Source organism: Triticum urartu, chromosome 5 (genome assembly GCF_003073215.2).
Source record: "Triticum urartu cultivar G1812 chromosome 5, Tu2.1, whole genome shotgun sequence".
Classification (NCBI taxonomy): Eukaryota; Viridiplantae; Streptophyta; class Magnoliopsida; order Poales; family Poaceae; genus Triticum; species Triticum urartu.
In genome coordinates this window covers 636,573,729-636,597,623 of record NC_053026.1, presented here as the reverse complement: position 1 = coordinate 636,597,623, position 23,895 = coordinate 636,573,729, and the positions used below count along the sequence as shown (strand labels likewise).

The 23,895-nt window shown below is 44.1% G+C and overlaps 1 protein-coding gene and 1 long non-coding RNA gene across 2 annotated transcripts; both read left to right on the top strand.

Annotated features, from left to right (window-relative positions):
* The first annotated feature begins 2,967 nt into the window (after nt 1-2,967).
* LOC125506408 lies at nt 2,968-4,342 on the top strand. The gene is made up of 3 exons (XR_007282654.1): nt 2,968-3,069; nt 3,155-3,210; nt 4,133-4,342. It is a non-coding gene; the product is annotated as an uncharacterized LOC125506408 (long non-coding RNA).
* Nucleotides 4,343-7,006: 2,664 nt separating this feature from the next.
* LOC125506407 (flowering-promoting factor 1-like protein 5) lies at nt 7,007-7,708 on the top strand. Its single transcript, XM_048671225.1, has one exon. The coding sequence runs from the start codon at nt 7,058-7,060 to the stop codon at nt 7,388-7,390; it is 333 nt and encodes a 110-aa protein (XP_048527182.1). The 5' UTR covers nt 7,007-7,057; the 3' UTR covers nt 7,391-7,708.
* Nucleotides 7,709-23,895: the final 16,187 nt, after the last annotated feature.

The window sequence follows — 23,895 nt, the reverse complement described above, 5'->3', positions numbered from 1 at the left end:
ATTAAATAGATACTTATGTACCTAGAAATGATTTTTGTAAAAAATAAAGAGCAAACTATGAGGCAGCTGCAGTTCAAATTTAACCCGCTTCCAACTGAATCGGTGGAATTTGTCTTTTTCACCAGAGGTGGATCAAAACTTTTGACACCCAACCATTTGGTCAGTTGTGCATTAAACATGGCCTAGTATTTTAGAAAATTGATTTGGTCCAATTTTGCAACAATTATATGGTAGGTCCTTCACAAAAAAACCTCCTTTTGGGCACTAAAAAAATGGAAAATGGTTTTTTCGTCCAAAGAAAATGAAATCTTCCTTAGGCAACATTGTTTGCCATTCCAATATGCACCCTTGTGCACAATATGAGATCATTTGAACAAACTATGCCATGGATGTGGCCATAAGATTGATCATTTGGCTTGAAAGCCATTGATCTCCACACGTGATAGCTCGTTTCTGAGAACATTTTTTAAAATAATTGCCGTATTACAAGTTTGTTATTTTTCCTAGGAACTTGGCCACATATAATGACACAATGCGAAGGTTTCCCAATTTTTTGATTTTATTGAATTTTTTATGCCCGTTTCAAAATGCGGTCAAAACGGCGGGAATGACCGTTCCTAGCTAGTGGTTGAATCTTGGATTTTTTTTTGGTGTTTCTATGATTAAATAGATACTTATGTACCTAGAAATGATTTTTGTAAAAAAATAAAGAGCAAACTATGAGGCAACTGCAGTTCAAATTTGACCCGCTTCCAGCTGAATCGGCGGAATTTGTCTTTTTCATCAGAGGTGGATCAAAACTTTTGACACCCAACCATTTGGTCAATTGTGCATTAAACATGGCCTAGTATTTTAGAAAATTGATTTGGTCTAATTTTGCAACAAATATATTGTAGGTCCTTCACAAAAAAAACTAATTTTGGGCTCTCGAAAAATGATTGTCTTAAAAAACACTCATTTTGGATAATACCTTTTAGAGATATTTGTATTATTCAAATTTTGTTATTTTTACTGAAACGTAGATCACACTTGGTGACACAATGCTAAGGGTTTTCTTTTCTATTTATTTTTATAAATTTTCTAGGCCGTAAAAAAGCTGACATGATTTAGCATCTTATTTTTAATCGATCACGACCAATTTAAATGGTCATAACACCATCGAAGAGATACTGCGTTGTGATTGGTCCAAAAACATATCACGCGGATCATGGATTAAGCATCGTCGGATGCTCCGGATCGAACGGTAGCCCTCGGTAGCCCTCGTCGCTCTCATCCCCCTCCCGAATCACCCCGTGCCCCTCTCATCCCTCTCACCCTCGTCCACCCACGAAACCCTAGCACATCTCTCGTATGCCGCCGCCGCTCCCTTCCCTCCCCGCTGCCGCTCCCTTCTCCCACCCGCCGCCACTACCTTCTCCCCACCACCGCCGCTCCCTTTTCCCCACCGCCGGTCCTTCACGCACGCGCTCCCCAGAACAGACTCCACCCACCTCGCGCTCCCCAGATCCATCTGGAGCCGCCTTCTCACGCTCCCCAAATCCGTCTCGATCCGCCTCCCCCTCGACTCGACCCGCCTCCACCCACCTCCTTCCTCCTCCCTCTCACTCCTCCGCCCGCCCGCACGCGCCCGACCATCCTCTCCCCCGCGACGAGCGCCGCGCCAAGGAGCGGGGAGGGCAGCCAGGCGGCCGGAATGCCCGCACAGAAGCGCCCGCACTCGTCGCTCGACGCGGACGACGGCCACGTCCAGGAGGAGGAGGTTGCCGCTGTCGCCGGGGCCGCCGGCTCTGGCACGGAGGGCGGTGGCGCAGGCGTCCAGAGGGCGGCCAACGCGGGCTCTGTTGAGCTGGCCAAGGACGGTGCCGGTGAGAGCACTGTTTCCAGCGACGCGTGCCGCTGACTCATCTCCCACCACGCGATGTCCGCCAGTTCAGGTTGCTTCGATTTGATGCTTTTGCTTGTTTCGTAGGCGTTAGGCATATGATTTAGGATCTGTTTCATCTCCTCTTCCTTCGTCATGAGCTGGTCCGGTTTCTGGCCTTGTTTCTCGTGGTTTTGCAGCGTGGATCCATTCACCAAGAAGAAGTGGTATGACAAATTAATCCAGTACTATTGAATCAAGAAGAAGTGGCCTTACTGTTATGTTTATCTGTCCTATGAATTTGGATGCTTGGTACTCCATTTTACTACTGCTCTGTTCCGTGATCTCCCACTAATCTTCTTCGTGATTGTGGAGCCCGGTCGTTTGGTGCGATCCTATGTGTGTATGGTAACCTGATGTTGATCTTTATAAGATCTTCATCGGATGTTGATCTCTTCTCTGTAGTTGCCTACCTAGCTAGCTCGATCTGCATTCAGGTCTTTTCATGCATTGCAGGAGCTTTTTTCTTAATGGTTATGCATGTTTAGCTAGTTCTTGCAGCGAGGCATATTTGTGATGCTAGTTTAGATCGACATCCATGGCAGGAGCTCGGTGCTTGCTCAACGACCATGGTGTCCACGCGTACGCATGCACGGTTTACCAACTGCTGCTCTCAGGCGCAGCTGGATTTCTGCTGTGCTTCCCCTCCATTTCAAACTAGCCTCGCCTCATTGCTAGCTGACGGTGCGTGCTAGCTGCATGCATGTACATGCATCTTCTGGAATAGAGTGATTGGTTTGAATTCAAGTGTAGAATATAGGCAAATGGGTGCTAGCTGTACATATTAATTGCCTCCGTTCAGTGTCGATTTCTTCAGTGTACTACTGCTAGTGTCGATTGATGCATTGGTTTGAGTTTGATTTAGTCAGGCAGGTTTAGTAATTCATTTTTAGATTAATTTGACATGGGTTTGATGAACTATGTAATACTCCCTCTGTCTCAAAATATAAAACGTCTTTTGCTCTAAATATTATCCAGTACTATTGCCTACATGCTTCTAGCGGCTGATGCTTTTAATTTTGCTTAGTTTTTATGCTTTAGATCGCTTCCTCCATGACACCCCGATCCGGGCGGCGCCAGCAGCGATGGCGATCGACAATCGAGTGTGCCTAACTCTGCATCTATAACTGGCCTGTCTTCTTTGGACGGTCAGCTGCTTCCTCCCCACATTGAAATCTCGACCCCTTTCTTGTTGATGGACTCGTTGACTGATTCGTATGTGCGTGGATGCAGGGTGCAGGTGCTCTACTACGCGCTACTCCGGACGGGTCACCTGGACAGATGTTCTGGTTGTTTTTGAGCTACTTCCACTTTTTTAGCCGATTGACTACTGGCTTATTTTATAATGCAACGATGACTACTGCACTGCACCTATATTTGGCTAGCTCACTTAGACTGGCTATTCTTCTGCTCTTTTGATGGCATATATATCAACTATCAAGCAATGAAGCAATGCTCCCCTTTGCCTTGGCATGTGTGCAAACTGTGTGTTATGTATTTTGTTCTAGCGGTACTATATAAGCCTGCATGTACGGATGTGTATGCCAATGCCTGCATGAACAAAAACTTTTACAAGGTTCTGGTTGCTTTGATAGTACACTGTGTGTTCTACATTATATTTCTATATCTATATAATTTAGTTTGAGAAAGTAACTTAAGGATGTGTATCCCTTTTTATAATTCCTCTACACTACTCAATCGCTATCTGCCTCTAATTATTATAGTGACATCACTTATGGGTACAATGCTGAATTCTTGAGAACCTGCAGTAATCATCATATTTTTAGCTATCTTAATTCTTCTGTGCGATGCACATTGTTGGTGTTAATCCACCACCCGTTTGGCCACTGTAATATTTACATAGTATTTTTTTGATGTCCTAGTAGTAATGCCACTGTAGTATTTACATAGTAGTTTGTCTATTACTTGTATCCAGATTTTATATCCTGCCCTATGCCCTTGTCGACTTGCTTAGGTACATAATTGTTATTATTACTTGCAATCTGGTATTGATGATTGTCAATGTATTCATGTATACCCTTCTAGTGTACCTTGTATGTGACCCTGCTGATTTGTATATCAATGCTTTGTTTCCAATAGATGTATGCTGATGCCTGATTCCTTAAAACTTCACTGTTGCAGTAGCATTTTTCCTTAGTGCATAGATGTATGAGCCATCACTTATGCTTGAAACCTTGCTCTCTTTCCCAGGAACCATCGTGGTCTGCGTCACTACTGGGGCGTGTGTATCCGTGGTCAGCACACCAAGACTACCGGCAGGAGAGGGAAGACTGTTGGTGTCTCCAAGAAGCGATAAACTGCTTCACAAAGATCCCCGCATAGCTTCACTACTACTGTGTTGGTCCATTTCCAGAATCTTAAGGAGTGTTCTTATTTAGACGATTACCTTGGATGATGCTTTTGCTTGGGGAGAGGCTCAAGAAGATCAGGTATAAACTCCTCCCCCTCTCGTTTGTTTTTGTTTCATACAGTTTGGTGGTTGATACATTACTGTGCAAGTTCTATGGTAGGTGAGTTCTTTTTGTTGCTGCAAGCATTGACACAATATGTCATGTGCAGGGAGCTTTGCATCCGAGTTTCAGCCATCCTCTATAGCAAGGAGCTCTCAGCCAAAGAAGCAAGCAGCGCTGCTAGTTCCTTGAGGCCAGATCGAGTAAGATGGCGCACCATGGCGTGTGGTGGCGTATTTTGCTTCCGAGAACAATACTGTTTATTTTAAGTGAGATGTACTTGTCTAGTGCTTGGTAAAAAAATTGAAGGATGAAGTATCATGTACTGTCTATGTTGTAGTGAGCTGTAGTAGGAGTGTACTGAAATTTTATCTGCTGTTGTATGTGCTATTTTCCTCTAATGTGTTGTGTACATTTTACTTGAACAGTAAATTATCTAGAAAAATGTTCTTACTGGACCTGATAGTGGTCACGTCCAAATATACTTGTACTATTAAGATGCCATGGCCCAAAATAACCTGAGATGAAAAGCTATTCAGAATAATTATAAGCAGGCCTCGACTCAAATAGAAAATAGAAACGAAAAGGAAACGGACTATGTGGAAAGGTAAAGGCCCATGATAGAACAGGCCCAAAAAAATTCAGGAAAAAAAATCATAAATGGGCCGAATTGTTGGGCTAGGCCCATGTAGAAAACCGAATTGGACTGGGCTGAATCTTGTGCCACATCAGCTTGCCACGCTGGATGCCTACGTGGCCTGGGGAGGTTGCTAGTGACCAAAACAGAACAATAGGCTTATTTTGGTCGTAAACGTCTTCGACCATTCCAGAATAAAGGTCGCTATAGTCAGTTTATGACTGCCAGCTTTTGAACTTCTGTTTTTGGTCACAAAAAGGTCGCAAATGAAAAACCATGACCTTTCAGTGACCAATAGTGGTGGTTACAAGTTGACATATTTCTTGTAGTGTCCCCTCTGTTGTGACTGCGGAGAGGCTGAGTAGGAGTTGAGCCGGGAGCTATGTCTGGGGGAAATTTTGGACGACGGTGATGACCATGGATGTCTAAGACGTTTAGGGTGCCATTTCCTTCCTTGGAGACGATGTAGAGATGCATGCCCTCTCTCCTCCTTCCCCCGTGCTCGGGTGAAAACCCTTAATCCTTGGGATTGGTCGGTAGCGATGCTGCTACATCGCCGACTCCTCCAAGGCGCCACCTTGTTGTGGGGTGATGTATGTGCAGTTGTGAACTCGTAGGTTCCTTCAGGGGCTTGATTTGAACTTCATGGGGCATAGTACCAAGGAAAATTTGGTTCCTCCTTAGACGGCATGCTCTTCTCCTCCGAGTGGTCTAGATTGCCCGACGACACAACACCCTTGAGCTTAGGGAGAGAGGATCGCGTTCCCTCTCCGGCGATAGCAATGCAGTAGTGGGTATGAGTACCAGCGATCCTGGCTAGCTCTGGCGTGGCTTCATGACTCTGTTACTCAATTTTTTGGCCGTGTCATCAGCGGCGATCTTGTTCTATTGTAGGCGTTCTCAATGTGATTTGTTTTGTGTGAGATGACGATTGTCCACGTGCTCTCTTTGTTTGGTGAGGTGGTCATGCTCGATATTGCGTATCTTTGGTAGCTAGTCTTGTGTCCGTGCGTGCTCTCGGGTGAGTTGCTCTACCTTGCCGCATGCGAGGCCCTTTGAACTAGGGCGAGAAGAAATGGGTCTTCTTCGGTGGTGGAGGTGGAAGGCAAACGTCTCGCCAAATGGGACCGAACCAAGGCATGATCTTCTTCTAATGGCATGACGTCCCCTCAAAAGACTTGGTCTATCCCTCTGGGTTCCACCGCAGGTCGAGGCTTAGACATTGTTCCTTTTGCTTCTTTGTTTGTAGTCCATTAGCTTTCCTTTAGCAGTTTTTATCTGCCGTGTGGGATTACATCCCCTATTTCCTTCATTATCTTTTGGTTGAAAATTGTGGTTAGCTCTCGCCTCCGGCCCCTGTTCTACAAAAATCTGTTTAGTTTTCAAGCAACCGACATAATCTAAAAGTTTGGACTAGCGTAGCTGTTAAAGATCTCTCACAATCAAACAAAGAAATAAACAAAAGAATTGTCCTGCCTTTGACACAGCTGTGCGGTGGTCACCGGAAATAGCAATATATATAGCGGCGCACCGGGTATGGCCGAGAGTGTCGGCAACGACTAGCTTGCAGGAGAGCAAAACAGCGGCGACGGCGGCGGCGGCAAGATGGACAAGTGACAAGATGACAGAGAGAGCGACGAGGCAAAGAGGCGGCAGATACATGCACTTGCGACTTGCGATTGCGAGCATGTCGTCCAACTCCAACGCATGTGCGCAAGTACAGAGCACCGGCTCCGGAACGGCAGTGCACGAGACAACACTCTGCTGCGTCGGGAGATACTCACGTAACGTCGGCCTCCACTTTCGCCCGACGAACATTCTTTTCCGACTGAAAAGACGGGAGAGGCTAAAACCAGCCGCAACTATTCCCAAAGAGGAGCACCCGAATAGGCAAATCATCGAGAATCTCGACCCTAGAATCTAGATGGTGCACTTGTCTACCGCGCGCGCAACGCTGGCCTATATATATGCACCACCCCTGCTGATCGATAGCGTGCGCACATCTCAGCCAGCTAGAGAAGGGCCGGGATGTCTGGTTCGGGCTCGGGCTCCGGCGTGTGGGTGTTCAAGAACGGCGTGATGCAGCTGCAGCCGGAGCAGCCGGCGGCGGGCCGGAAGGCGCTGCTCTACGTGCCCACCGGCGAGAGGATGACCACGCTGGAGCTGCTGGAGCGGCGCCTCGGCGCGCACGGCTGGGAGCGCTACTACGAGAACCGCGACATCGTGCAGCTCCACCGCCGCGACGGCGGCATCGACCTCATCTCGCTCCCGCGGGACTTCACCAAGTTCCGCTCCACCCACATGTACGACGTTGTCCTCAAGAACCGCGACAGCTTCAAGGTCGTCGACGTCCCAAGTTAACTGACCTACTCCACTCCGTCATCAACGTCGCCTTTGATCTTTTATCCGACTACTATGTGTGTGCTATACTCCCCCTAAGTGCTTTTGCATTTGCTTAAGGCGTGAAATCAGGGCGGAACGCATCAAGGCATGCATGCATGCATTGCGTGTGTACCGTAGTAAATTGTAATCGTACGTGTGTGTATGGTTTGTGTGGGCCTGAAGTGTGACAGCCTTTGTTAGCTAGCTGTTGCACATTTGCTGGTCATATTCACACAGCCATATACTAAAATCCATCCGGTTTTACTTGTACCCTCATTTTAAACTATATTTTGACCATGACTTAAGCTAATAAAATATAAATTATACATAGCAAAAGTAATATCACTGAACACTTTGAACGAGTCAAACAATATAACTTTTTATGACATGTATTAACATTTTTGTGGCCAAATATGTGGTCAAATTTTGACCCAAAATATGGTGAGACTAACAAACCCGGACGCAGACAGTATTTATTAGAGTTCAAAAGTATATCAATCTTCAACATTAAAGTATGACAAAAAATTATAACAAGTCATAACTGATACAAATAAGGATATATGCCTACATACATAGCCTATTGTTGGACCGTCATTCAAACCGGATGTACGTATCCCCTGCTACCACATATCATACTTTTGCTGATCATGTGTCCCCCTATTTGCATATACGTTGATCAAATTGTTAATTAATGGTTAATTATCTCTAACTATATCTATGTTTATGCAATGCGGATTAAATAGTTATTCAATTCTTTTGCACATATTGGTTTGCCACTAATTTTCTTGGCATGTCCCGCTTTTGATTTCCATTGCACGCGGCTGGGACCCCGACCGTGGCATTGCGGTTCTGCTAAGATCGTTTAAGGGTATGATATACTACTACCACTTCAAAAAAAGTACAATACATAAGTATGATGTTAGAGCAATCCTATCAGAGTAGACGAAATGGTTCAATTGTTATAAGAATCGTCAATATGATTATTTTGATCCAAAATTACACTTCAATAGAGTCGTTGTATACCTCTGGATCGGCATAATTTATGCAAGGCGTTCCATATCAAGCCCGTGAGCCTTCATATTTGGAGGCCATACGTGAGATTAGTTTGGAGGGTGCGCCATCCGCCAACAACTCATGTGGGAGAGAAGTTTTACCTCCTGCTCATCCTTCTGTGAGGCCCACCTCCTCTCACCGCCAATGCCGTAGACATCCCACCTCCTCCATGGCACCGGGAAGCGAGCCAACTAATGGCGAACCCCACGTGCCCAACTGGCTCGTGTCACTTCCCGCCATGTTTTACCATCATCCCCCAACATAAAAAAGTTGTCATTCTTTCTCTTCACCCCACCATCCTTGCCTCACAAAGCTCCTCTTTCTCTCCATTTTCACCATCCCGATTGCCACTCGGCAGGACTGGGTTCGTCTCTCGCAGGAAAAGAAACAACTTGTCGATGAGGAGGAAGCAACGATGGAAACCGCTGAAATCATTGAGGAGGAGGAGTGGATTGACGTGACACGGAGGAGGCCTTAAAAGAGGATCCCGCCCTCCACAATGAGTTGCCGGATTCTAATCCCCAAACGCACACCATTGTTCGGTATGTCAAGCATGGCTACGAGCAGACCCTGTATGGGTAGGAGAGGTCTCGCCCACACAATTCCTCATATCCAAAACCACGTGCTCGCAATCGCCTCAATGTTAAGGAGGAACGGGATGAGCGCTACACCGTCTACGTGTCTCGGTCACCCACCCAGGTGAAAAATTTGCGTAGACCGTTGCTGGGCAGAGGCTATCGCTCGAAATGAACATCGTCGTATGGCTCCAATACAAGGAAGCACATGCGGATTTCGCATTGGATCCAATGCGCGTCAGATGGCACCAATTCAATGCCAAGATGGTTTGATTTGAGGAGACGAATCGTGCAATATTGGGGGTTGTCACCCTTGAAAAAGCGTGTCCAACCTCCACCTCACGGGGTAGGAATGAGACCAAGAAGAGGCCGTCGGACCATCACACCGTTAGGCATAGAGGACAAATGGACTCATCACATATGCATGTGCCGCGTGTACTGCATTCATCATCGTCGTGGTGGGAGCAACTAGTGCTTCTTCCAAGACGTAAAAAGCCATCATCTTATTATATGAAAAATGTGAAAATCCATCTTTGCACCCGAGCTCATCTGCACCCGCGCTGACCAAAAAAATCAAAATAATTACTAGAAAAATTAAATAATTCCAATTTTTTTGTGCGGTAGAAAATTTGATGCGTGAGGTCCGCTTCAATTTTCAAATCATTTGTACATATGAGGAGCTCTCAGAAAAAAGATAAATTGGGGGTCTGAAAAAATATTTACTGTTCACGTACTGTTTCAGCCCGGTTTGTCTTTTTTACTGAGAGCTGCTCAGAGGTCCAAATGACTTAAAATTTTGAGCGAGCCTCATGCATCAAATTGTCTACCGCACAATTTTTTTTTGAATTTTTGTTGAATTATGTATGAATTTTTTTCTAATCAGGTACAGATGAGTCTGGGCACCGAAACACCCTACTCATGAAAATGTCACTACTCAACTTTTATACCCCTATGTAACAACTTTGTAATGCAATGTTATCTCAAATTGAATGTGTGATTATTGAGTTGATGCAATAAGAAAATGATATGAGGGTCGCATTATGGTGACTCTGTGTTTGCCCAGCACCTTGGCAGCCCTCATATTATTACGGAGCGTGGTCCATATCCAACATGACGCTCACACATAGGGCAACTTTACTAGAGGTGCGTGTAGATAAATTCAACGAAGTGGATGATGCACGGTTCGAGCTCGAACCGAACTATCCATGCTCACCTCCATATGGTAGCTAGCTGGAGCTCTCGATCTTCCCGTGTTCGCTCGTGTCTTTTCTTCCAGATGCTCCACCAAAATCCGTCACGTCATCCACTTTGGAATTCGTCTCCGATCATGATATATACGAACTGTTCCCTGCAAGGAATAGTGCATCTTTACCGAGTGGGATTATTGCAAAAAGAAAGCATAAAGTCTTGGCCAAGGAACATATTCTTAGTTCTTGCCGATGGCTACTCTTTGCCATTCCTGTCGAAATATCGCTGCTCAATTTTATTTCTCTCTCTTGATTTCGAATCGTGGCGTTTTAGTCGTTTTAATATTTAGACAGTATATTAGTTGCATGTGAATATTAAGTATGCTATTATTTGTGTGTTAATTTTATAATTAGTGCAATATTTGGTATGATATTAATTGCATATTAAACACGCTGAACACTCACCATTGTAGCAGCCTAGGTCATTGGATTAACTTAGTTTGCTGGCCGAGATCAGTTGAATCTGTCTCTTTGGGTTTTTTATATTGGTATAGATATAGATATAGATATAGACATAAATATAGATTATGGCACGTCGCTCAATATCGAATCTCAAATGCTTCCAAGAACACATCATGATTGATTTGTCAACATTGTGGCACCCGACACGTATGATCAAGATGCAATTTCATGCATGTCTAATTCGATTATCTACCATGAGGAACCTGATCATAATAGACAGTGGTAGAGGATGGGCAAAATTTAAGTGGGGCAGCTTCGTCATCAGCAATGCCGCTTCGCCGTCTTCCACCCTGTCGAATATTGTGTACGAGTTGGATTACGTTTGAACTTAATGTTGTAGTGTGGATAGAATACTTATAGTGTTGGAGTCGGACATATTATACCCTTGACCTCTTTTATATGAGGAGGCACCCCACATTATAACCAATGATGGCTAGATAGTGACAAGCGCGTAAGGGGGAGCCGGCGCCTGGATGACCGGTGTTGCGGTACCTCGGGAGGGAGTGCCCGTAGGCATTGCCCCGAGAGTAGGCGAGTAGGCAAGTTCGTCAAATCTCGTTAATAAATTTCAATGTTGTTATTATACTGTGATTACTTGTTTCTTGATAGATCAACCGCGTATTTCGAATTTATTCTAACACACCCTACAAGTGCTGGTTGCACCCCCACGGCCTAGATTTCGTGTGCCTTGCACATTGGCACCATCGCCGCCCTCAGCCTGCCCCCTCCAGTGTTGGTTTTCTTTTTAAGAAACACGTGTAACTTTACTCATACTCGTAACAATTAGGAACACCTATTGCCGGGCACCTCAAACCCTCAAACGTCTGGACGGGCCGCCCGGTCACAGTCCGGTCATGATATTTTGATTCAGACGGACCCCTCAAACATCCCTCAAGCGCCTGGGGTGACCGGCACCCCCATATCCACCCTAAATATGAGGCGTATATGGGGGTGTCCGAGCACGGCCGCTACGTCGGACCCGACCCACGCTGGTATACCCAACCCCACATAAATCCTCCCCATCTGCTCGTTATACCAAACCCTAGCCACTTCACTCCCCTCCCCTCCGTCACCTTTCTGGTCGTCTCCGGCATGGCGGGCAGCGGATTTGAGTTCTTCATCTGCAGATCCGTCGACCCCGAGCTCATCCCACACGGCTCCGAGGAGGAGATGGCCGTCCGGCTTGCGCTTTGCCGTGCTCGGGAGGAGGCCCGTGCACGGCGCATGGATCCGGCGCTAAGCCGGCCGTAGCTGCCTCGCGGGAGGACGTGCAGTCCTTCTGGCGTCCGGTCGCGCTGGCGGACGCGCAACCCCTCTGGTGGTGCGCTGATATATGGGACGCACCATCGTCCCACGAGGCCATGGCACGGCATGCCCGCTGCGCAAGGCACCGGGCGCGGGAGGCGGCGGACCTTGGCGAGGCGGAGTCGCATTCTCCGAAGCCCCGTATGGCGCATCAGTCCGGGCGTCGCAAACTGCATCATGGTGGACCTCGGCGGCTCGTCCCCGGAAGGATCTGTCATTTATCTGATGTCCATCAGCACCCAACGGGTTCCGGGCTCCGACGAGAAAGAGTAGGGCATGGAAGAAGGCGGCGCCTTGAGTCCTGTAAGCCGGCTCGTGTCCCATGCCCTACCCTACTTTGCTGGCGATCGGACCAACATTCTGAGGAGCGCAGCCGGCTGCCGGACATGACCAGAGTGGAGCCGGGCGAGCGGGGAGCGGCACTGGGCGAGCTCCGTTTAGATTACGTTTCACGTTGCATGTAATAATATGGAGCTGAGATTCTAATTTGAGGTATTTGTATGTGGAATGCATTTTTTGAAACGCGTCCGGACATTATCCACGGACGCGTCCGCGGGCATTTAAGGGTTCGGATTTGTCAAATCCGGCTGTAAGGCTAGTCATAGTGGGGGTAACTTAGTTAGTAACTTAACACATCTCAAGACAATTTTGCTTATGTGACAAGTATTTAATAAGGAAAGAGATGCTTATGGTAACATAATATATTACTGTAACATAACATTTCCCGAGACAAAATGAGTCTATGAGCTAATAAATGAAGCAATCTATGACACCACTACTATGTTACTTTGCAATATGAAGATAGTAACTTAGACTAATGTCATATGCATGACATTAGTATAAGTTACTATCTACTATGACCAGCCTAAATGCTCTAATAGTACAATGCTTTGGGTAACGAAAGGTTTGTGCTTGTGTGGCTCGATCCTCTTTGAGAGAATTCCTTATTTAACACTGTGTTAAATATTTTTGCCTTATTTGACATCGTAAAACAATTTCTTCCCTACATGACACCGAGTCTAAATTTTATGCCTTTTATAACATTTTCATCAATTTTAAACATTAACGACGTTAAATGACACATGAAAAGACTTTTTTGTCCTTGATGTGGTATGTGATCAAAAAATTAATAATTGCTACTGATGAAAGAATACTTGTCGAGCCGACTTGGTTTGTTGTATGCGGGTACGTAGCTGAGCAGCTGCATGCAGATCTTTAACTGCATGTGTTTATGTGGCCGGTTTGGTTGCTCGGTGCGTACCCAAGTTCCATTTTTTTTGATCAAGTGCTTATGCTAGCTCTTGTGTACAAGCTCCCTGTCCAGGATGCGCGTAACGCAGGCTTGGGTCGCCGCACTAGCGACGTGGATACGAGAGTAAGGAGCGCGACCGCGAGGAGACTTGCGCAGCCAAACTGGCCGGCCGGATGGATGGATTAAGATGGAACTGAGAGAATCAACTGGTTAGTACGTACATAGCACAGTACGTTTTTGCACACATGAGTTGTGTAATTGCGGCCGTGCGTACGCGGGTGTGTGGCTGTTGAGCCAATGCTATCAAGTGTTTGGCGTGGTCGTGCTTAGTAGTAGGCGGGGATGGATGCATGTATCAGGGAGCGGGCGACTTACGTCAGATGGCCTACTCATATTACACCAAGGGTAAAAATGTCTTTTAATGTGCCACTTAACAGCAGTAGATGAAAAAACAGACGAAAGTGTCATAAAGGGCATAAAATTTAGACTCGATGTTATATAGGGAACAAAAAGGTTTTCAGTGTCAAATAAGGAAACGAAATTTAAAATAGTATTAAATAAGGAATTCTTTCATCCTCTTTCCGTCGGAGTGTGACTGCGTTTGCTGAATCGCCACACAGTGATCGCGTTCCGCGCCAGGGCGCTCCGTCGCTTACGCACGCTCGGTTTGGGCTAACCCAGTTTTAGCTCTCACGTTGATTATTTCGCCTAGCTGCTGTGCACTTGATCTCAACTTTTATATTTCTGGTTATTTTGAAGAAAAAAAAATGCCCAACACACTCCTCATACTAAATGGTTGCTGGTCTTCCTTGGTTCGCTGGCTTCGCCCGGTCAATGGCTGACCTGTCAACCGTTGACCGCTCAGGTCAAGAGTTGACCCTTGACCACTCAACAGTTTCCCGTTTGACTCTAGTAAAAAATAGTGCAAAAAAAATGTAAAAAAAGATAGATCGGCAAATACGAAAATAAAAGAAATAAAAAATCGCAAAAAACCGAAAAAGTTAACATAAATACAAAAATCAGCAAAGAATCGAAAAATTTCAAGATAAAAAACGGTCTAGAATATGAAAATGTTCACAGTAATTTTGACAAAAAGTTCGCGGACTTGAAAAAAATAATAATTCATCGATGTTGATAAAACAAAGTTGTCGAATTTTATTTATTTTGCGGATTATAAAACAAGTTTATGGATTTTAAAAAGTTCATGAATTTTGAAAAAATGTTCACGAATCTGAAAAAAAGTTGATCTGTTTTCAAACAAAAGTTTGTGAAGTTTTTTAAAACAGGAAATAAAAGAGTTGCAATAAAAAAGGTTCACAAATTTTAATAAAGTTTATTAGAAAGTTAGCAAAAAACTGAAAAAAATCAGGAGAATTAAAAAGTTCATAAACTGAAAAGATGTTCACGAGGTTTGTGGATTTGAAAAAGTTCATCGGATTCTAAAAACGTCCCTGGATTTGAAAAAAGACTAGGAACTAAAAAAAGGTCAGAAATTCAAAGAAAGTTCATGATTTTTTTAAAAAGCATGCATTTGGAAAAACGATCATGAATTTGAAAAAGTTCATGTGTACTCGGATTTCAAAAAGTTCATGATTTTGATGGGAAAATATGTTCTCGGATTTGAAAAAAGTTCACGTCTTTGATGGAAAAAAGTGCACAAAATTCGAGAAAATCACAATTTAAATGAACAACGTTCACAAGGAAATGATTTTTTTAACAAATTTGATAAAAAGTTCATAAAAAGTTTACGAATTTAAAAAAACCTTTTGAATTTTAAAAAGTTCACTCATTAAAAAAATGGAAAACGGAAATTAAAAGGAAAAAACAAATTAAAAAAGATAAATCAAAAGGGAAAAAAGAAAAACAGAATAAAAACTGTCGAGAAAACATAAAAAAAATAAGAACTCTTTAGAAGCTTGTAGATGCTTGCAAAAACCATCCGAAAGGTTCTAGAAGCTTCACAATATTGGTTGGATCTCTTCCGACAAAACAAACAGTGTTGCTGGCCCATTTCACATACGACTGTGTGTGGTTGAGAAAGAAAGGGAAAAAAGAAATACATATTAACTAGCGCTAAAGGCGCGGGATAGGAATCGGGATGAATTCTTATCAACCGACTCCAACCAAACACACCCTAACAGACTCAGGGCCCAAATAACGTGACTCGTATACACCGAAATCACTAATTAAAGAATACTCCTTGCGAAGATCATTCCCACCTCCTCAGGTCGGGACAAGTGGCGTGCTGCATGTGCGGCACTTGTCGCAACTAGTAGTTTTCTATTTTTTCGTAGATCTGTTTTTTCAAAATGTTTGATGTCTTAAACCGTGTGTCTAAATCTTGAACCGTTTTCATTATTGGATTCCTCGCACCGAGTTCTTCAAAACTTGATCCCATGTTGATAGGTTTTGACAATTTTTTTCACCAAAAAAAGGACGAGCTAAATCAGACAAAAAAAACCGAACCGGGAGCATGGTTTTTTCCCTTTCCGAAAAAGGCACGGCCGTGTCTCTCGTGAAAGCAAAACTGTGCCTCTCGCGGAAGTAAAAAAAGTCGAAAACACATTTTTTTCGTTTCCGAGAAGGCACGGCCGTGCCTCTCGCGGAAGCAAAACCGTGCCTCTCGTGGAAGAAAAAAACATGTTTTTTCTCCGTTTTCGAGAGAAACGGTTGTGCCTCTCGCGAAAGCATAACCTTGCCTCTTGAAGGAGCGTGCGAAAAAAAATAAAAAATGCGGAGAGAGCGTCTAGAGCGCGACACGTCTACCCGTAGGTGATCGTTGCGAGGCTCCTGAAGGAGCGCTCGTCAACTAGTTGCTCCCCCAGGGTGGTAGCACCCGTTCAGTTTCCGTCCACCTATTTTCCGGGCAATCTTATATGATGCCCGTGTGCCATATCAAGGGGGGGGGGGGGGGGGGGGGGGGGGGGGGCAGCTTCGTTGATGGAACCTCTAGATGGGCCGGCCCATTTAAAAAGATACTTTTGTTACATTTTTTCCATATCCATGTCTTTTGTGCTTTATTCTTTTTTATAGGTTTGCAGTATACGGTGAACATTTTTTAAGTGCACACTTAATTTTTCTAGCATATGGTGAACTTCCTTAAAATGCACACTAAACTTTTGTTGGCATATGGCGAACATTTTTCAGAACACACACTGAACATTATTGGTATATACATTGAACATTTTTTAATACACACCAAAATTTTTTTTAACATGCGATGAACTTTTTTTAATATACACTGAACTTTTAGAAAACATATACTAAACAATTTTTGAAAATATATTTTTCAGGTTTTTGTAGGCTTTTTAGTAGGTATTTATTTTGGGATGGAGGGAGTAGGTTATAAAATTTCTAGCTTCTAAAAAACAACAACTTGTTTTTGTAGGTGAAAAGCCGACTAAAAACCTGAAGATGAAAAATATAATTAACTAGTAGAACGTTCGTGGGTTGCTACAGGCTATAATGCATACAAATGAATCAAATAAATGATTACGACCGTCTTCAAGATTGAAGCTCATTTCTCCCTCGTACCCATGGGTGTGGCTCCCTAAAATTCAACAGTGTGGACACTCTGGACTCCCCCAGATCCAGGCCATATGTTGGAAAGAAATGTGATTGTCCGGACTATCCGCCATGTTAACTCCAACACGCAATCCCAATACAAAAAACGGACCCCCAACGCACCCTTCCCTCTTCCTGGAGCCTTCTGGTTAAAACTGGATGGCATCCACATCACCTTCCTCATGGCACCCTCTCTCCTTCACACCGTACTTCATGGACCCCCAAATAGGAGTCCACCGCCAACCGCCTTGCTCTCCGTCGTGATCCCCCCTATGTTTGTGTCAATCCACCACCGCCATCAAAGGGAGGAGGTGTGCATTGCCCATGACTCCCCCTGAGCCAAGAAGGCAGATCTGATGTCTCCTAAGCCATTGTCACATTATAACATATAGTTGAATGTCATGCATTACCACGAAACAAAAATAAAAGGACCCCTCTTATCTGGCCGACGTTCACCAGGAAGGGTGGCATTTGCAACATTTTAGGTGGCAGTTTTAGTTATGAGGGGATGGCATTTTGTTCAGAACGACGTGACAGTCAGAGAGGGCATTTTTCATTTTAAAACTGACGTTGTTTGATCTTTCCTCACAACTAAACCTGCCATCAAATAGCATTCGCGCCACCCTCCTCCCCGCTCATGTTCGCTGGGTAACATTACCGGAATAAAAATACGATGTTCGTTATTGAGAATGCAACTGATACGCCACCGTGTCCGTTATTAACTCTTGAAGCAACCAACTAATGCATTACCCTTGTATCCTAACCAAAAAATTGTACGACTTGATGAAAAAATGAATTGCAGATCACAATGAAATGAAAAGTATTTGATGACTTAAAACAACAAATACTATTATGTGTTGTTTTCTTTTCTATTTTAGTAAGAAACAGAAAAGCAAAAATTTGCATCTGAGCCCCCCACAAAATAGTACGTGAGTCTTCCCCATCGAATGCCTCGACAAAAGGCCATCAGTTTAGGAGTATTTAAATACAAGGGATCAATGATGTTGTGACTGGAGGGAAAATTTAAATTTCATTAAGTTTTCATCACTGTCTCTGCATTTGTGCCCGCCGGTGATTAAGAATGTGAAGAAACTCCTTTTTGTCCCCTTTTGTCACTGAGAATAAGCACTGCAAGATCGAACCCATCACAAAGCACCTGTTCCCATTAGAAGAAAAATCAATCTAGTTGGCCAAACCAAACCAAAGTTCCAGAGAAGAATGTGACGCCCTCGATTTGACCGTACACTAATCATACACACAAATGTGTACGATCAATATCAAGGACTCAAGGGAAGATATCACAAAACAACTCTAGAGACAAATAAAATAATAGAAGCTTTATATTACAAGCCAGGGGCCTCGAAAACTCGAATACAAATGCTCGAAGACACAAGAGTCAGCGGATGCAATAATATCTGAGTATAGACATAAGTTAAACAAGTTTGCCTTAAGAAGGTTAGCACAAAAGTCGCAACGATCGAAAAGGCAAGGCCTCCTGCCTGGGACCCTCCTAACTACTCCTCGAAGTCGAACTCCACGTAGAATACTTGGGATCCTCTGGCTCCTGGACTCCATCATCTGGTTAAAACATTCGAGAAAAATGGAAAAGGGGGAAAAGAGGGAGCAAAGCAGCTGTGAGTACTCATCCAAAGTACTCGCAAGCAAGGATCTACACTACATATGCATTAGTATCAATTAAATGGGTAGTATCTGTGGACTGAACTGCAGAATGCCAGAATAAGAGAGGGATAGCTAGTCCTATCAAAGACTATGCTTCTGGCAGCCTCCATCTTGAAGCAGTAGAAGAGAGTAGATGGTAAGTTAACCAAGTATCATCGCATAGCATAATCCTACCTGACGATCCTCTCCTCGTCGCCCTGTTAGAGAGCGATCACCGGGTTGTATCTGACACTTGAAAGGGTGTATTTTATTAAGTATCCGGTTCTAGTTGTCATAAGGTCAAGGTACAACTCCGGGTCATCCTTTTACCGAGGGACACGACTATTCGAATAGATAAACTTCCCTGCAGGGGTGCACCACATTTCTCAACACGCTCGATCCCCTTTGACCGGACACCCTTTTCTGGGTCATGTCCGGCCTCGGAAAATCAACACGTCGCAGCTCTACCTAGGCACAATAGAGAGGTCAGCACGCCGGTCTAAATCCTATGGCGCAGGGGTCTGGGCCCATCGCCCATTGCACACCTGCACGTTGCGAGGGCGGCCGAAAGCAGGCCTAGCCTCCCTAATACAAGAGCAGGCGTTCCAGTCCAATCCGGCGCGCGCCGCTCAGTCGCTGACGTCAAGAAGGCTTCGGCTGATACCACGACGTCAAGTGCCCATAACTGTTCCGGCGTAGTTGGTTAGTGCGTATAGGCCAGTGGCCAGACTCAGATCAAATACCAAGATCTCATTAAACGTGTTATTTTGAAGTAACCGCGGACGTCGACCAGGGCCAGGCCCACCTCTCTCCTAGGTGGTCTCAACCTGCCCTGTCGCTCCGCCACAAAGTAACAATCGGGGGCCGTCGGGAACCCAGGCCCACCACTACCTGGATGGAGCCACCTGCCCCTTCAGCCCCCACATCGGAATCACTTGCGGGTACTCTATGAGCCGACCCGACTTTAGTCACCACATGTATCACATATTATGTATATAAGTATATACCCGTGATCACCTCCCAAGTGATGACGACCCGATAGTATAGCATGGCAGACGGACAAGAATTTAGGGCCACTGATGGAATATTAGCATCCTGTACTAAGCATTTAGGATTGCAGGGAAAGGTAACAACAATAGTAGCAAGGATAGGTTATGCATCAAAATATGATTAACGGAAAGTAGTAACATGCTACACTACTCTAATGCAAGCAGTAGAGAGAAGAACATGCGATATCTGGTGATCAGGGGGGGGGGGCTTGCCTGGTTGCTCTGGCAAGAAGGAGGGGTCGTCGTCGATGTAGTCGATCACAGGGGTATCGGCAGCGGTCTCGGGGTCTACCGAAAAGAAGTAATGGAGGGGAACACAATAAATAATAGAGCAATCAAAGCATCATAAAGCATAACATGGCAATACACGGTGCTAGGTGTGCCCTAACGCTGTAGGAGGTGATACCGGCGAAGGGGGTAAACATCCGCGAAAGTATCCCCAGTGTTTCGCATTTTTGGATAGATGAACCGGAGGGGGAAAGTTGCGTGTTCGCTATGCTAGGGATGTGTAGCGGATGAACGGGCTACATATTCGAATTCGTCTCGTCGTTCTGAGCAACTTTCATGTACAATATATTTTCATCCGAGTTACGGATTATTTTATATTAATTTTCAAAGTTTTAAATGATTTTCCAAATTCCTGGATTTTAATTTATTTCCAAATATTATTAATCTAAATTGCTATGTGCACCCAAAAGGGCACACAGAAATGTGCTTTAGTGGGTGACAGTGGGGCCAGTCAACTGCCCAGTCGGCTGTTGACTGGTCAAAGGGGCCCAATGGGACCCATCTGTCATGGGCTGAGTCAGGCCTAGTCAGCATTCTGACTTGGTCCTACTGGACAGGGGGGCCACCAGTCATTGGGCCTGTTTAATTAGCAAGTTTAACTATTTCAATTAGTAGAGGCACTACTAGGGAAAAGCCTAGCAGCATCGCGGGTTTTAGGACTATCAGTAGCACGGGCAGGAGTGCTACTGGTACGACGCTACAGCTAAAGGTTAGCAGTAGCGTGGGTTAACCCACGCTACTGCTATATCGACTTAGTAGTAGCGTTTTCTCCAAAGAGCGCTACTGGTAATTACTAGTAGCGCTTCTCCCAGCACGCGTTACTACTATTATTTCATATTTTATTTCTTTTTTATTTCATGTTTTATTCATACACCTTTATACAACTTCTCATACAGCAGCAATTTAGAGATTGTTTTTACATCATAATGAGTTATTACATCACTGGGTGAAAAGAACCGTGGACTAGTTTCAAGTGGATGGGCATCCACTTGAAACTAATCCGCGGTTCTTTCACCCAATGATATAATAAATATCATCGTCATCATCATCATCATCATCATCATCATCATCATCATCATCATCATCACATCATTAACAACTTATCATCATAATACATCATTGTCATATAACACCTCCTCATGATCATCGTTTTCATCAATGAGACATCACATAGCAAGTTGGTCACTAGTCATAATCACAACTACTCCTCATCATCAACTCTAACACATTGTACCACATAATAAATATTGTACCTCATAGGACCTACTACATTCTCTTAGGACCTACTATATTCTCCTAGGTAAAATAGCATAAAACAAGATAGCCCCTGAGTCTCCATTATGGAGAATGGAGATTATCCTGTCTCCAATTCTTTCTTTTCGCACAATGTTGCTTCCAAGTACCTCCTTTCGACTGTCCATACATTTTTTCCATTATGTGATTTTCATGTCTCCACCTGTTTTAGAAATCCGATATGGACCGATGATATTCGTAGGACGACCTGGCTGCATGTTCAAAACATTAAGGCGACCTTTCTGATACATCAGATGAGGCACACAATCATCCGGGATTTCCCGTTGAAAAACATAGTAATAACTTCATAGTTTGCAATTTAGTTAAGTTTTAAAAGAATTTATGCAAAAGATGCATGGATGTCGTAATAGTAAAAAATCTTACCATGGCATCTCCATGGATGTTACCGTAGTTCAACACGTGCCCTAGTGGCACGTATTGACCATAATGTGGAGGAGTTTTATTATAGATATTGCAATTCTCAAGATCAGTACAAAATGCGACCAGATGATTTTTCTCCTGATAAGTTAACTAAGAACCATCAGTGTAGTAGGTTCTGTCTACCATGTTCCGCACATTGTTTGAATAATGAAAATAAGCTGTCAATGGAAATAAGCTGTCAACTATTTTGAAATGAACAATATAAATTAGTTAATAACTATGTTTGAGAAACTCACATAGCGGTAGAATTGGAAGCGTATCAATAAGGACCCAAATGTCCAAATTGTCTTGGTCGATGTCAGGATCACCAAGATCCATTGTGACAAATATACCCTCTTGAAAATCATACATCTTGCAAAGTGCTTCCCAACCCGGGCAACCAAAATGGGATACGCTCTCAGAATTGTATAGATTTACCTCAAAATCCATACCATGATGGGTCCTTAGGTTAATTTTCTTTGTTTCATTCCTCTCATGATCTTCAAAACCCATCCTCTTCAAGACATAGCGTCTTGCATGGCATGGGATAAGCTAGTCGAATTGTAAAAGACGAAAATTACATGTTGAAGTAGTAGAAGTTGAGCTTAATTACGAAAAAACACATTGCATCGTAGCTTACCGTATCACAATCGAAGGCCTCCTCGAGCTTAATGCTGAAGCGCCGACCTTCGTCCAGGTGAGGCCTGTCGCAGAAACCCCGGTCGTCGTGGCACCAGTCGCACTTCCCCAGGAGACTTTCATCGTCCGAGTACGACATTTCATATGTTCATAATTCAAATATTAAACTTGTACAATTAAATATATGTACTATAAAAATTAAATTAGATCATTATTATTCATCACAGGTTGACTATCGGTCTGCCGAGTCTATATGGTGGAGACTCTCCCTCACTGATTCCTCTCTGACATTTGCGAACGTCGGTGATGGTCGTTACTCCTCCTTTCCCTAGTGCATAACAAAGGTCTAGCACAAGGAAAAGAAGGAGAAACGACCCCCACGACAACAGTCGGGATTCTTCGTCCTCTCTCATATATAGTGGATACACTCCCTCACTGATTTTTCGACCTTCGGTGATGGAGCCTCAACAGACTTAATGTCAACCCAAAATTTCATTTAATTATTTTTCGAGAAAATCCTGGCCACTCGATATTTCCTACATATTCTAGCACAAGTCATGCCAGAATTCATGGAAAAATCCAGTATGACCTTTGCTAAAGAAGGACATATCGAGCGCTTGAAATTTGCCGGAACGGAAATTAATCAACACTCCGGCAAAACATAGGCCACTCGGATGTGTAACCTGAACATGACCGGCCAGTTGGGCAACTACATATCCTATTTGACCAACACAAGATACACATGTTTTTATCTACATCATATCTTATAGGACTCATATTGACATGGAGATTTGGCTGGTCTCACCTCGAGGTCAGAGGGGGTTAGTGACGGGGACGACGGTGGGGATGATGGAGGGGCTCCTTGATTTCTGCAAAAACCAAAACCCTATAAGTTATCACTAATACATCCCGAATAATTGCTTAAACTAAAAAAATAACAACAAATATGACATGTTCAACTAGTTCTATTAATTCAACTAGTTCTTACTAAATATAAACTTATTATAAATAGAAAAAAATTAGTTCTTTCTAAAAATAAAGTAGTTCAACTAGTCATATTAATTTTCTTACTAAAAATACATTAGTTCTATTAATTCAACTAGTTTATTAATTTACTTACTAAACTAGTTCAACTAAAACTAAACTAGTTCAACTAGTTTATTAATTTACTTACTAATTATTTTAAACACTTACTAAAAATAGTTAAAAAACTACATTATGCAATAGTAAAAAACATCTACTATTAACCATACTGCCCTAGTTAACTAGTACCATCACTACTACTAATTAACATCAACTACTACTAAAAATCATTATCTATGAACCATAAATTAACATCTACTACTACTAAAAAACATCTACTAACTAAGCAGAGAGAGAGAGAGAGGGTGTGGGGGAGGGGTGGGGGGCCTTACAGAGAGGGGAGAGACGATCGCGGGGAGGTGCTCGGTGACGGAGGTAGGGGCGGCGAGGGCGGGCTCGGGATCGGGAGGCAGCGGTCCGGGGTGGGCTCGGGCAGCGGCGGTGAGGTCGAGGGCCACGACGGTGAGGTCGAGGCGGGCGGCGGCGGTCAGGTTGAGGGCGGCCTCGGGCGGCGGCGGTGAGGGTAGGCTCGGGCTCGGGCAGCGGCGACAAAGGAGTTGGGGAACAGGGGGGAAGGAGGACTTAGCAAATTTTT